At 47.5% G+C, this 15,637-nt stretch overlaps 1 protein-coding gene across 42 annotated transcripts in view; it reads left to right on the forward strand.

The window, feature by feature from the left end:
- EIF4G3 (eukaryotic translation initiation factor 4 gamma 3) overlaps positions 1-15,637 on the forward strand; it is a 408,790-nt gene that overhangs the window by 126,526 nt on the left and 266,627 nt on the right. For 17 of the 42 annotated variants that reach the window (XM_065574796.1, XM_065574797.1, XM_065574810.1 and 14 more), the window contains one exon: positions 777-881. The exons of 23 other annotated variants lie outside the window; for them this stretch is intronic. In XM_065574796.1, coding sequence (XP_065430868.1) covers positions 777-881 — 105 coding nt within the window. The remainder of the gene's footprint in view (positions 1-776; positions 882-15,637) is intronic. 2 more of the 42 variants (XM_065574800.1, XM_065574819.1) reach the window with 1 other exon arrangement.

The following is a 15,637-nucleotide window of genomic DNA, read 5'->3' on the forward strand; positions in this document are numbered from 1 at the left end:
ATGATCTGGAATTATACATACAGCTTCTCATTTGCATTTCTTTGCACTAAAGAATTCCCAGTAATCAAGAGACTGGGGAGGGGTTGAAACCTCTTCTCTCCCATCTACCCTCCTCAGTTACAGACTTTGAGAGAAGTAGAGTAGCAGTAACACAACCTGGCATCATCCAAGAGGCTCTGGATGGGGAGAAAAGACACAAAGCTCTTTCATCCTTTTCTGGCTGTTGGAAAGAAGGTACCAGGAACTGAAATGAAATCTGGAGCTCTAAAGTAGGGAACAAGAAGGTCATTGTGTTAGAAATACCGACATCTTCCCACTCTCCGGTATCTGGAGGAGTTCAGCGCTGGGATTCTCATTAGGACCTCTCTGATGGGGCCTTTTTGTCCTTGGTATCTACCTTTTAGCTATGAGGTTCAAGACTTGGGAGAGGGTGGGCAGGGGAGAGAGAGTGGAACTTTGGCCAGATTGGAGGCATCAGTTACCACTCTCAGCAGTGAGGGGAAAGAGAAAAATCTTTCTCAGTCAAGGTTAGAGGAGAAGGTGGAGCTCCACCAGAGCAAGCAAATAAACTGGGAGCCGGAGAGAAAAAAACTCAAGATGTTTTAGCTGTCTGTAATTATTCAAAAAGAAAGGGGCAGAGAGTGGAAAAAGCCACCCTCCCCCCCCAGCCAGGTGGAGGGGAGAGAGTGAGTAGAGCTTCTACATGCACAAACTCTCTCTCTTTCTCACTCACTCACTCATTCTTATTCTTTCAATCTCTCTCACTCTCACTTCAGCAGCCAGGAGGGAGGAGGGACAGAAGCTTTCAACCCCACCCAAGAGCCAGCAGTCTTTTTGAAGATCCAAGGGAACTGGTACAAAGGATTCTGGGATGTGGGATGGTGAGTCACAAGAGGAAAAAGGTTGAGAAATGTCCCTCCAAAAAGTATCTGTCCTTGCTTATTTTAGCTTAAAAAAGATGGCTCTGATTTGTGAGGTTAGGGATTTTTTACGTTGGGATCACAGTTTGCAGGGGATTCACTGATAACTGGGGAACAAATTATCATTAATTTCTTTTGTAAACATGGAATGCTTCAGGTCCTTTTTAAACATTCTGTGTACAGAGCAGATCGCAGTTTTGTGTCCATGTAGTATGAGTAATTCTAAAATAGTTAAATATTCTGTTAGCCACAGGGCCAGTGGCATATAACAAAGCTTTATTCCAAAGATGTTCCAGTTATAGACAAATACTAAGCATATTTAGTAATTCACATTGTAGATACATATATCATGGAAAACATAACTACAAGGGAACTGAATTCTTACAGGATTGGTATTTAGGCCTTCCACCTGTAGGGGACTGGTTTAGACCCAGAACAGGTCTGTATTAACTGAAAGTTGTTACCATCTGGTGGTTCTTTGACTTAAGTGAATGGAGTGTTGTGGTCTCGTTCTAGATGGTGTAAATGCCACAATTGGGACAGTTAGTTTTTGTAATGGCATTTAAACATTCCCCAGCACCTTTAAAGTCTGAGGGCTCTTGTGCCAGCAAAGACACCGTCATATATGGCACATTTATGGACAGACTTCACAGCTCCCCAAGCTCCTTTGTCTGATGTTGGATCCCTTCTTCAACAGCAGAAATTGTCTTGTATCTAGGACATTTATTCAGCACTTCAGCACGGTCAAATTCAAACTATACACCTCTACCCTGATATAACGCGACCCGATATAACACGAATTCTGATGTAATGCGGTAAAGCAGTGCTCCGAGGGGGCGTGGTGGGGCTGCACACTCCGGTGGATCAAAGCAAGTTCGATATAATGCAGTTTCACCTATCACACGGTAAGATTTTTTTGGCTCCCGAGGACAGCGTTATATCGAGGTAGAGGTGTTGTTAAATTTGTTTAATTGAAGAAAATAAACACATAAACAAAAACAGCATTTAGCGTCAATCTGAGCTAGTTGTGGTCTATGAAAAGCTGAGCTATCTGGTGCTATGAGACTTGGAATCAAACGTTAAAGTTTGTTAGCTTTAGACCTTCTCCTTTTACAAGCAATCTTGTTCTCCCAATCCATGGCTCACTGCCTGTGAGTACTTATCAGCTCCCAAAGTTCAGCGATCCTCTGTAGTCTGTGTCCATCTATACTTTATATAGAAATACTTCCTTTTTTCTTGGCAAAGTCAGATAGCAAGGTTTTCATAGGTGAACTGAGGCATGATGTCTCCCTTATTTATCTTCTTTCTGTAAATAACACAAATTTTCAGTTTTTTTCTCTGTATTTGGTCACTTCAGAGGCCTTTCATCCATTTAATAAAAGATACCTTTTGAAGCTATGTAAACTGTGATGCATTTAAAATTATCCCCACCCCTCTCCAGGGATGTTTGGCAAACACCTTAGTTAAAGCCAGTTTCTTTAGTAATCCAATGAACTCTCCACCGTAAGGGATCTTCATGTACAGGAAGCCTGCAGGTTTTATGCAAGTTTGCATTATAACAGCTTTCACATTGATAAAAATAAAACATTGCAAGTCATAACGAAAGGTACAGCAATGGGTCATGACATTAATTAGCAGTTTTCTTGGCAGTCTCAGTAATCCAGACAGAGAGAAATCAAGGTTGAGGCACAGTGATACACAGTGATAACTTTGGGGAAGCTTGCACGGCTTTTGCCCATGCTGTCCCTCTTCTGTGGATAAACTGGGGATTTCAGTTTTCAAGATGTTCAGTCCAGCGACAGATATACACAGATACTTTAAAATTTATGAATGGAGAGAACCATAAACAGCCTAACTCATGCTGGTGTTATGCATGCAAACTCTGTCTTCAGCAGGTATGCTAGAATATATCTTGTTGGAGTTATATAATTTTCTCTCCCTGCCCCCATAAACACACTTTCCTGGATCCAGGCGGACCCAGCACTAGACATAAGCAGACTAAGCAATTGCTTAGGGCGCCAACCAGCTCAAGGGGGCCCTATTAATTATTAGTATACAGTGTGTGTGTGTGTGTGTGTGTGTGTGTGTGTGTGTGTGTGTGTGTGTGTGTGGTTGAGGGGGCAAAATTTTCCTGCTTAGGGTCACCAATGGGCTAGCACCAGCACTGGATCCAGGTAATACTACTTTATTCCACTGCTTCTTTTAAACATTCCTCCATAATTCTGAAGTTGCAAAAACATGAGTACAGCTACACATTTCAAAACATTGAGATATTTAATGTCTAACATGCTGCAAAAGTTTAATCCTCTTTTGGCCTATGTGTTAAGGGCCTGCAGGAAGTACAGCTTGACTTTCTGTTTTGTAATGAGATTAGTATTTTTGATTGGTTTAATAATTGGGTTATTTGGTCATTGAAATTTGTTTCATGAACGTGATGCCTTGCTATGTTGTTTACTTTAATAACGTGAATCTCTGCAGATCAGTGTTGTTTAGGGTTACCATCCGTCCGTATTTCTCTGGACATGTCCGGCTTTTGCGTCTCTAAATAGCCGTCTGGGAGGAATTGGTAACAAGGTTAAAATGTCCGGGGTTTTTTTCTCCCTCGCCTCCCTCCCTCCCTTCCATGCAGAGTGCGGCTGCTGATTGGGCGGCTGGGCCGATTGAGCTGCTCCCATTGGCCTCCAGCAGCCAGAGCGCTCCCCTGCTTCCCCCTGCCTGTGTCTGCAGCCCTGTGTAACACACAAACCGACCCACCGGGCAGCGTGTTTTGCCTACACATGAAGCCAGAATGGTAAGGGGAGTCCAGGGGGGGGCAGTCAGGGAGCGGGGGAGTGTTGGATGGATCCCTGGCCTCCACCTGCCACCCCCGCGCGTTCCCCTCCCCCCCCCTGTGAGGCCCCCCTCCCTGCCTTCCTCTCCCTTGTCTGCTTGTACTGCCAGAGCCAGCAGCAACTGCTGTCTGCTGCCCCCTAGCGGGGGGGTCACTAATGGGAAGACAAGTGCCCTTACCCTGCCCTTCTACCCTAGCCCCGAGCCTCTCCAACGCCCCAAACCCCTCATCCCCAGCCCCAGCCCTCATCCCCGCACACCCTAATCCTCTGCCCCAGCCCTGAGCCTCTTCCTGCATCATGAACCCCTCATCCCCAGCCAGAGCCCTCATCCCCCCACACCCTAATCCTCTGCTCCATCCCTGAGCCCCCTTCTGCATCATGAACCCCTCATCCTCAGACCCACAGCCCTCACCCCTGCATCTCCTCCTATCCCCAAACCCCTTCCCCCCTTCCCACACCCCCCCTTCTGCCCTCAAACTCCCTCCCAAAGCCTGCACCCCCTCCCTTTGCACAGCCTCCCACCCCCAAACTCCATCCCAGAGCCTGCACCCCTCACCCCCTCCTGCACACCCACCCCCTGCCCCAGCCCGGAGCCTGCACCCAGCACCCAAACTCTATCCCAGAGCCTGCACCCTGCACCCCTCCTGCACCCTAATCCCCAGCCCATGACCTACACCCCAGACCTCCTCCCCCCCAACTCCCCTCCCAGAGCCTTAGGCAGGTGGTGGGGGTTCTGGGCACCACCAGAATTTCTACAACCCTGCCACCCATGCGAGTGGATAAGGGTCGGGGCAGTCAGGGGACAAGTAGGGTCCTAGGGGGGCAGTTAGGGTGGGGGGGTTCTCAGCAGGGGGCAGTCAGGGGACAAGAAGCAGGGAGAGTTGGGGTTCTAAGGGGGGTAGTCAGGGGGTGGGAATTGGGAGGGAGTGGCCCCCGCCCCCTCCAGTGTCCTCTTTTTTGATTGTGGAAATATGGTAACCCTAGTGTTGTGCAGATTTAGACTTCCCCCAACCCCTTATTAACATATGTGCTTGTTTCACTTTTGGTGTTGCTGAATGGTCTTGTGTGTCTGTGAATGAACCCTTTACTTCATGGATGTTCCCGTTTGGAGGGAGATAACTGGAGAAAAATCCAAACCAGCCCTTTAGAAGAATCTGCAGTTAAGCTGTTCTTTGACTGTAGCTAGGTGTAAAAGCCTGTAGTGTAAAGCATAAGATCCTGAAATATTATCAGTTTGATCAGTATGGAGCAGGAGATCCCAGTAAACCTAACTCTGGAATCCCATTTTCTCTGTCTCATTGTCGTTATTCATGAGGAATCATGGCCCAGGCCCAGGCCCAATCATGGCCCAGGCTGGGATTTGTAGGGTTTATTGTCAGTAATTTCTGGATCTGTTAATTTTAGAAGTATTTGTAAAAAGATAGTCAGTTTACTAAGTATAAAACCTTTTGGCTTGTGTTCTCAGTTTGACTGCTGAAACGAGAGATTTGTGTTATAAAGTCTATGTGTGAAATTGCCCAGCCATAGGTAGGTGTGGACTGTGGGAAGCAGAATTGATGGATGTACTTCCCTATAAGCACTTACAGCAAAAGGCAGAAACAATCCCTCCTTCATTTTGTGTACATAATGTTGTCTGTTGTCTATCATTTAATAAGATTGTTTCCCTATCTGTCTGGATTCTAGTAATCATGTATGGACAAAACTCCTCTTACCATTCCCTTGTGTGAAAAAGAGTAAGTGGAAAATAGAATTTCATTGATCGCAAACACATTTGTTTGTTTCCCTCTTCAGTTGAAATATACATATAATGTTGGAGACCTACATAATTCATTACAAAATTGCTGCATGACTTTTGTAACTTTGCATTCTACATTCTTCAAGTATATGTCCCAATGGGTGCTCCATCACAGGATGTGTGCGTGCACATGTGCTCTTAATAGGAGATTTTACCTAGCAGTGTCTATGGTCCATGCCTGCGCAGTACACATCCTTGTGTTCCTATGTGAGGTTATATAGGCAGGCACGAAACTGCTGCCACTCCAGTTCCTTCTCAACTGCCCTCAACTTAAGGCAGTTCAGTGTGGTGTCCACTGCATTTGTAGCTATTGTTGTTTTAATTATTACTTAGTCTAGTTTTAATTTCATATTCATTTCCTTTTATTTGTTTAATTTGGTTTCCTAAGCATACATGCTTTTGGGGTTTTTCCCCTCAAACTTCTTTTTTCTGAGGGCAGAGCTTCCACTCTTAGCTGTTCTGCCCATGGCTTTTCTGCTTCAGTTGCGCTAATTACTCCGAGCTTTGAGACTTGCTAGACCTGCCATGTATTTCCCCCTCAGCAATTGGCATTCAAGCTGCCTCTGCTGCCTCGGAGAGTGCCACATCCTGTCTAAGTGCAAGGTCTGTGCTGGCTTCAAAAGTAGATCTTGCAAACTGAGAGAGGATAGGCTGCAGCCCTGCACCCTGCATCAGAGCCATGTTCTGACTCAGCACCCAACACGTCGGCCTCGGTTCTCAGTGCTCTGCCGGCACCAGGCTCCTCCTGGCACCGAGCCCCTTCACCAGTGCTCAAAAAGAGGCACAAGATATCGTGGCCAGCCAAGAGTAGCTCCTCTCTGCAATCGCGGGAGCTCATGAAAGAGTTGAGACCCATGCCAGGCTGCTCATCTTCTCTAAGGCCACCATTGCAGGTGGGGACATCCAGAGCATCCAGCCCTGCAAGAAATCCACCACCGACTCCTGGGAGCGGTCGGGATCCTCTCCATTTCTTGGTGCCTTTGATGCTGGAGGCATTCCAAGCTGCGAAGGACTTGATGTCTGTGCCCTTGCTGCCCACACTGCAATACTGGACTGGGCTACAGTGGCCCTTCTGGACCCCATGGGCCTACCACCAGCAGCAGGGCATCACCTCCAGAGCCTCTAGGTCCGGGCAATCTATGCGACACCATTCCAGGTCGCCACACAGGCATGCATCAAGGACAAGGGAGGCCACTCTCTCCAGGCCTCCCCCGGACCCCTAAGAGCAACTGGCGCTTCTAGGCCCAATGCCCGAGGTGGTGCCAAGCACTGTGACACCTCGACAGGTGTCAGCTCTGCCGGGCCCTGAAGTGACCTAGGCATATGGGGACACACAGGAGGGTCTAGATACGGCCTTTGGGGCCGAGGCTAGACCCATGCTGGACACATTTGAAGCGGCCAGGGACCCCATCACTATGATGGCACAGACCCCTCTCCAGCACTGGCTCCCGCACTGGCACCGGCTCTGTAAAGAGGCACTGTGCCCTCCAGGGGCAAGCCTATGATGATGTGATGCAGATCACTGTCGCCATGGCACCGTTCCCCAATACCGTCTCGGTGTGCACCTCCCTGGGCACCGGGATCGGACTACTCTTCGGAGTCTGAAGTGGACTCCCATGTCTCTAGGCGGAGCTGGTATCACTCCCGGAAGGCCGGATTAAGACATTACGAGGCCCTAAACTATATCAAGTGTAAGAGGCCCCATACCATAAAAAAAATGAATTTATTATTTTCACAGAATTTATAAACACAAAAGCTTTATATTTGCATATATGCAAAGGCGAAGTTGTAAAACTAGAAGAATAATCTTCATTTTCAGCAGCCCTCTCTGTAACGATGACATCATGACAGAAATAAATTTTAGACAAATTCTTTGAACTAATTGCATATTTAAATAAAGTAGAAGTAAACAATACAATATAAAAATGAAAAATAAAAAAAATACAGTAAATACAGTTTACTAGAAAAGTTCTCAGGAAATTTTTCTTCTCTGCTGGGGCTTCTAAATTGTGGAATTCCTTGTCTGAATGCACAATGAGACTCTTATAGGATATAAGATGGCAATAGAGGATACCAGAGGCAATAGAGAATATAGGATGCGGATAACCCACAAGCTTAAAGATCAACTATCAGTTATATTGGTATGAATTATACCCAGATAATATGCAAACCATCAGAAAATTTTATCTGGGCTGTATTTTTCCAATAAATTGATTTATTTTGTTTTCATAGACTATTATGCTGAATTAATTACCTAATATTGGTACTAAAATTAGTAGTAGAAAGTTTTTATTGTGATAAATATTATGATAGACCCAGGCCAGTTGGGTACAGCAGAGTAGTAGATGAAAAGGGCTCAGTAGACTGTAACCCTGGTTCTAGAGAGAGAAGGGCTACGTGGAGCGTCGCAGTGAGCCTCTGAGGCTAGCATAAACTGCCTGGAAGCAAGGGACCCACGGAGATAAAGTCAGACCTCTGCCACAATATATATATGCCAAAAACGTGTTATTTTACCAGGATATTTCTGTGAAAGTTAGTGCTATTTTGTCTGTTCTCACAGGAAAACAAGAGAGGATATATAATTTTTTTTTACACCATGAATAAGGAAAACTATCCTTTTCATATGAAAAAACATTTGGTTAATTTTGTTAGGGAAATACAAAGTTGATCCAGACTATATATAACATATATTTACAAATGTTTATTCTGATTTAATTTTTGCTACGAAACAATGAGTTGTTGGGCTTTTTCTTTTGCCATACTATAAAAATACAATGTATTATGCATATATGTGATTTAGAAGTCTATATAAGAATTTTTACATAGCATACTACCTATAATAAAATATTATGTTGCGCGCGCCAAACTTGCTGAGCAGAAAATCCCAGTCTTTTTTCTAGGCAGATATCTCTCTTCGTGTTCGCTTCTCTATCCTCTGTCTCCCCCAGGACCACTAATTAATCTTGAGTAAACACCTCAGAGACACAGAGTGACAACAAGCTATATGCATGAAAGAGAGAGAAAGAATTTACCAGAAAAAAGAGTGGCTATCTCTAGACAGGCATTGAGAAAGTGAGAAAAACTAGCTTATATTCAAGCAAATACAATGAATAGGCTTTAATAGCCTATAAATCATATATGCATAGTTTGAAATAACTTGCTCACCAAGTACTCAGAATATTTTGATATATATGTGTATTTTCCTTCACTTCTCTCAAAACCTTCTATTTATCCTTTCGTCAGCACTCTCTGATATTCACTGTGAAGGTTCCCGAAACTGATGGAGGGAAACCAACACAAATTTATCCTCCTTAAGATCCACTCGACTCAAGTTCATAAGACGATCACATGCAAACTTAATGATGTGAAGCATGGATAGCGCATGAAGCAGAAAGTGGCATGTGCACTAAAATACACAATTGTACATATTTACAGATCAAAAGAAGAAAGAACACACTAACATAGGAGTATGAGCTTGGCAGGATTGCTTCATGACACTGCCATCTCCAACCTCACATTTTCCCTGATTTTATTGGCAGTGAGATTTGTTTATTTAAATAAGTTATGAAGGCACGGTAACACCTGGTTAACAAAATGCTGCCTTAGGAGACTGATAGCAGACATACTCGTAGAAATACTAAATACTAATAACTATTAGAAATACTAATTTTACAAGTGCAATTATCATTTTTTCTCAGCCCTGGCTGCCCGCCCATCAATAATGAACAATTAATGAAGGGTAAGGGTATTTGTGTAGTCAGATGTGTATATTTTTGTCATATTTGAATGAAAAATTTTATTTAGAGAATTAGAATATTTAGAGAGAATCTTTTTTTCCCCATATCTCCTTTATCAACCAATTTTGATAAAATTTGAAATGGAGTCAGTTATTTCTCTTTTACAGGCCCCTCAAATTGTGAGGCCCTAAACTGTAGCTTAGTTAGTTTATACCTTAATCCGGCACTGCGCTCTCGGCATCGTTCCCAACACTGCTCGAGGTAGGACGAAGGGCAGCCATTGCCCATGATGTCCTGGCGTCCAGAGTGGTAGGGGCTAGCCCAATGGCCCTTTTGGACACCATGGATCTACCACCAGGCCCAGGGTCCAGGCTCCAGATCCCTGTCAGTATCTTCAGAGATACAGATGCCTCCCTCTGCCACCTCAGTGACCTCGGAGCCTCCGCTTAGTCCAAGGAAGCAAAAAAGATGGATCTTTTCGGTCAGAAGGTGTACTCCATGGGGGGAACTCCAGCTTCACATATCTAACCAGCAGACAGTCCTCAGCCATCATTGCTAAAAATCCTGGAACAACTTGTCCAAGTTCCATGAATTGCTTCCAGCGGACTCCTGCTCTGAGTTTAGGGCAGTCCTGGAGGTGAGGGCAAGATGGTTGCAAAGACCGCAGGCCGCCTTTGACTCAGCAGATTCAGCTACTTGCACGATGGTTACCACCATAGCCATGAGACGCAGTACATGGCTTCAGGTCTTGGGGCTCCCGCTTGAGGTCCAAAATACTATCCAGGACCTACCCTTTAACTGTTCGGGACTCTTTTCAGAGCAGACAGACTCTAGGCTCTATAGCCTGAAGGACTTGTGGATAACCCTTAAATTCCTGGGGCTACACACGCTGGCCCCCGAAAGGAAGCCGTTCAAACCTCAGCCCGCCTCGCGCTTCTACTCTGCTCCTCCCGGGCAGGACTATCATAGAAAGTGGGACAGAAGTAATGGGAGGCGCCCATCTCAGTCCTCCTCAGGCCAGGGCCAAGGGGCAATGTGTACTGAACTTTTGAAGGTGCGCCCGAGAGTGGAGCACCTGTTCATTACCTGGATCCTACCCCTCCTTTTGTGAATAGTCTATCCCATTTCTACCATGCCCAGTCTCAAATAACCTCAGAATGATTGGTATTGAGCATGGTAGAATTGGGATATTCTCTCCAATTCTGTTCTCTCTCACCTTCCCACCCACCATCCCTGTCCCTCTTCAGGGACCCTTCTCATGAGCAACTTCAGTGGAGGAGGGGCAGTAGAGGAGGTTCCTCTGAAGTTCAGGGGCAGGGGGTTCTACTCCCTTTATTTCCTAATCCCCAAGGCCAAGGGTGGGCTCAGTCCCATTTGAGACCTGCAAAATCTCAACAGATTCATGAAGAAATTGAAGTTCCTCATAGTCTCCCTGGCTTCCATCATTCCCTCTTTGGAGGGTACGTCACCCTCAACTTGAAGGACATGTACTTCCATGTGTCCGTAATCCCATAGACGGTTCCTAGGATTCGTGGTGAACAACACCTACTATCAGTTCATGGTCTTCTCCTTTGGCTTCTTGGTGGCCCCCTCGGGTGTTCACCAAGTGCATGGCCATCGTGGCAGCCTTCCTACGGAAGCGTCAGGTGCAAGTATTCCCATACCTGGATGACTGGCTAATCAAGGGCCTGTCTTGAGCCCAAGTGGAAGACCATGTGAGACTGGTGCGCATGATGTTCCTCAGGCTTGGCCTCATTCTAAATGTGGCAAAGTCAACCTTAACCCCCACTCAAAGGATAGAGTTCATTGGAGCCCTCCTAGACTCCACTCAGGCCAAGGCCTTTCTTCTGGAATTCCAGTTCCTTGCCATGAGTGCTGTCATAGAGGATCTCAAGAGATTACCCACCACTATGGCACGGAACTGCCTAAAATTGCTCGGGCACATGGCTGCTTGCACGTATGTGGTACAGCATGCCAGACTGCAGCTCTGCCCCCTTTAGGCTTGACTAGCCCAAATTTACAGACCAAACCGAAACCACCTAGACAGACTGGTCTCACTCACTCTTCAGGTCCTCGAGTCCCTCCGGTGGTGGCTCAACTCACAAACAGTATGTGAGGGAACACCCTTCTCCAGACCTCAGCCTTTACTGTCACTAGTCACAGATGGGATGGGGAATATACCTAGGTGCACTCAGGACTCAAGGACTATGGTCCCAGGCAGAACTTTCGCTGCATGTCAACGTCAGGAAGCTGCGTGCAGTGCGCCTCGCTTGCCAGATGTTTCAAGCCCATCTACAGGGCAGATGTGTATCAGTATTGACAGACCACACCACAGCGATGTTCTATATAAACAGACAGGGTGTTGCTCACTGCTCTCCCCTGTGTTAGGAAGCCCTCAGGATATGGGACATCTGCATCACCCATTCATACACTTGGCGGCATCGTATTTCTGGGCTCGCAAAACAAACTGGCTGATCATCTCAGAAAGTCTTTTCATGGCTATGAGTGGTCTCTCCACCTGTACACCGCGATCAACATTTTCCAAAGGTGGGAATCTCCCCAGATAGACGTGTTCGCTACATGAAGAAACAGGAAGCCTCAGCAATTCTGTTCCTTCCTGAATCACAGCCCGGGCTTGCTCACGGACGCCTTTCTCCTCTCGTGGAAGGGGCGCCTGCTGTACTCATTCCCACTTTTCCCGCTCATCCACAAGGTCCTCCTCAAGGTCCAATGGGAGAAAGCATCTTGGATCCTCATAACATTGGTGTGGTCCCATCTATATTGGTTCACCACACTGTTAGACGTGTCAGTGGATACACCTATAGCCCTGTCCATGGTTCTGGACATGATCACGCAGGACCACAGCTGCCTTCAGCATCCCAACCTAATCTCTCCACCTCACACTATGGAAACTCCATGGTTGAACTCATTAGAGCTCGTGTGCTCTGATTTGGTTAGGGAGGTCCTCCTTGGCAGTAGGAAGGCCTCTGGTCACGCCACTTATCTGGCTAAGTGGAAGAGATTTTCTGTTTGGTCTCTACAGAAGGGCACTCCTCCATTGCTGTCATCGATTCCCTTCTTCCTAGACTATCTACTTCACCTGAAATAGCAGGGTCTGGCAGTGTTGTCAGTCAAGATGCACCAGGCCACTATTTCGGCTTTCCATCTCAGCTCAGCTGGGCGGTTGGTATTTGCTAACCTCATGGTTGTCGGCTTCCTCAAGGGGCTGGACAGGCTGTACCCTCAGGTATGGCAGGACAAGAGCAAGGTCAAGGTGCAGTTGCGGCCGCACCCAGCGTTCCTCCCAAAGGTAGTTTCACAATTTCACGCAATTAGGACATCTTTCTTCCAGTGTTCTGCCTTAAGCTGAATGCTAATGACAGGGAATGCATGCTACATTCCCTGGTTGTCAGACGGGCAATAGCTTTCTACATTGAGCGGACAAAGCCTTTTAGAAAGTTGACACAGTTCTTTGTCGCCATTGCTGAGCAAATGAAAAGATGTCCGATTTCATCCCAAAGGATCTCTTCCTGGATCACGGCCTGTATCAGGGCATGCTATAACATAGCAAAGATACCGGCCCTAGTGTTAACAGCGCACTCCACAAGATTGCAAGCTTCATCTTCAGCATTCCTGGTGCAGGTCCCTATTCAGGATATCTGCAGGGCGATGATGTGTTCGTCTGTTCACGCTTTTATGTCGCACTACGCCATTACACAGCAGGCTAGAGAGGATGCCACATTTGGTAGAGCTGTGCTACAGTCTGTAACTCGGTAAATGCTGACCCCTCCTTTTGGGGACTGCTTAGGATTCACCTATTTGGAATCGACGTGAGTAATCATTGGAATTAAAAACGGTTACCTACTTTTCGCAACTGTTGTTCTTTGAAATGTGTTGCTCATGTCCATTCCAAGACCCACCCACCTTCCCCTCTGTCGGAGTATTGGGCAAAAAGGAACTGAAGAGGTGGCGGGTCGGCAAAGACTTATATACGCTGCCATGAAGGCACAACTCCCTGTTCCCTAGTCATTTCAGCAGTCATTTCAGATGGGTACTGCTAGAGGAAAACCTTCCGACAACTGTGCACATGGCGCGCACAGACCTACTTGGAATTGGCATGAGCAACACATTTCGAGGAACAACAGTTGCGAAAGGTAGGTAACTGTTTTCTCTTGCAGTTGTCCATTCAGGAGCTTCACTTTGAGGCCAACGCCCTTTTTTCGCAGCATATGGACACCAGGCTGCATGGGCTAAAGGACTCGAGGGTCACCCTGTGCTCCCTGGGCCTTTATACACCTCAGGCCTCAAGGAAGCAGTTCCATCTGCCCCCTCCGCAAGCCAGATACTTGGGGCTGCTGCTCCTATAGGAACAACAATAGGGGCTTCAAATGCTGCCATTCTGGCCCATCCTCCTTGGCCCAGCAGTCAGCTCCCGTCCGTCACTCCAGTGGGCAGTGGCAGGCATTTGGTACCTGAGGGCGAGACACCAGACTTGACCCTGGATTGGCTCCCCGTTTTGTTTTTGAATCAGTTATCCCAATTCCTTCTGGCATGGCACCAAATCACCTTGGACTGTTGGGTGCTCAACACCATCACATCAGGTTATACCCTACAGTTTTCTTTCAATCCTCCCTCCCACCCCCTTATCCTGTCCCTCTTCAGGGACCCTTCTCATGAGCAACTCCTCATCCAGGAGGTGGAAGCACTGCTGTGGGTGGGAGCCGTATTGGAGGTTCCTTAGGAGCTGAGAGGGAGGGGGTTTTACTCCCAATACTTCCTAATCCCGAATGCCAAAGGGGGCTTCAGACCCATTCTCGACCTGTGCCTCCTCAACAAGTATCTGCATGGTTTCCTTAGCCTCCATTATTTCCCCACTGGGTCCAGGAGACTGGTATGACGCCCCAGACCTAAAGGACGTCTACTTCCATAATTCTATTTTTCACGGACACAGACGATTCCTCCGCTTTATAGTAGGCCAACGCCATTTCCAGTTTACGGTGCTGCCCTTCGATCTTTCGACTGCTCCACGGGCCTTCACAAAGTGTATGGCGGTGGTAGCCTGATGGGGCACCTGCTCAACACTGGTTTCTAAGGGGTTAATAGAGCCCTTGGGAGGCTACACAGGAGACAGCCAATCAGAGAGGAACTGCGAGGAGCAGCCAGTCAGGACTGGGCTGGCCCTTATAAGAAGAGCTGCAGAACAGAGCAGCATCAATCACTCCCTGGAGCTTGAGGAGGGAGGAGGACTGGTTGCCTTGCAGGTGGAGGGCAGCAAGCACCCTGGACATAGCAGCGTAGCAGGCATTGACCCAGGGAGCTAAAGGCAGTTCCTGGTGGGCTGCAGGGGTCTGCAGGCTGAGGCCCAGAGGCAAGGGCAAAGAGGGTGCTGGGGGCACAGAGAAGTGGCCCAGGGATATCTATAGAGGAGTCGGAGGGGGTGTAGCAAGTGGCGGCTATCTACAGGTACTTGGGCTGGGACCTGGAGTAGTGGGTGGACCCGGGTCCCCTCCACCCCCACTTGCCACTGAGGGAAGTGGCTGGACAGCAGACTGTGATACTGTCCCCTCGGAAGGGGGGGAACCCAGAGCGTAACATGGATGGAGGGCTGTGTCACTGAAGAGCACACCGCGGTCCTGGAGTGATGTGGGTCCTAGCGTAGAAGTGACGACGGCAAGGCACCAGCAGAAGAGGGCGCACTGGTGAGAAGAGTTAATCCCAGTGACAGCCAGCAGAAGGTGCTGGCGTCATAAGTCGCACCCCGTCACATAGCTGCTTACCTGAGATGTCAAGGAGTGTAGATTTACCTATACCTCGACTACTGGCTGATCAGAGGCACATCACAAGCACAGGTTCAGTGCAGTCTTGAGGTCATACAAACCACTTGTCAGGACCTAGGTCTGCTTATAAACAAGCAGAAATCCACTCTGACCCTTGTTCAATGGATAGTTTATAGGAGCAGTACTCGACTGTACCCAAGCCAGAGCCTTCCTGCCAGAGTCTCGGTTCCAGGCTATGATAGACCTCATCACTCTCATAAAGGCCCATTCCATCACCACCGCTTAAGTCTGCCTCCAACTGCTAGGCACATGGCAGCATGTACATACGTGGTCCGGCATGCGAGGCTACACCTCAGGCTTCTGCAGGCATGGCTTGTGACAACCCACATTCCTGGCAGGCACAGTTTGGACCTACTGATCACAGTCCCATCATGCATTCTGGCATCCCTGGACAGACCCCAGATTGGTGCTGAAACGAATTCCCTTCTCAACCCTGTCTCCTTTGGTGACATTAATTTCTGATGTGTCGGATCTGGGCTGGGGAGCACACCTCTGTGACCTCAGCATGCAAGGTCTC

The sequence above is a fragment of the Chrysemys picta genome, chromosome 21, assembly GCF_011386835.1.
Source record: "Chrysemys picta bellii isolate R12L10 chromosome 21, ASM1138683v2, whole genome shotgun sequence".
Lineage (NCBI taxonomy): Eukaryota > Metazoa > Chordata > Testudines > Emydidae > Chrysemys > Chrysemys picta.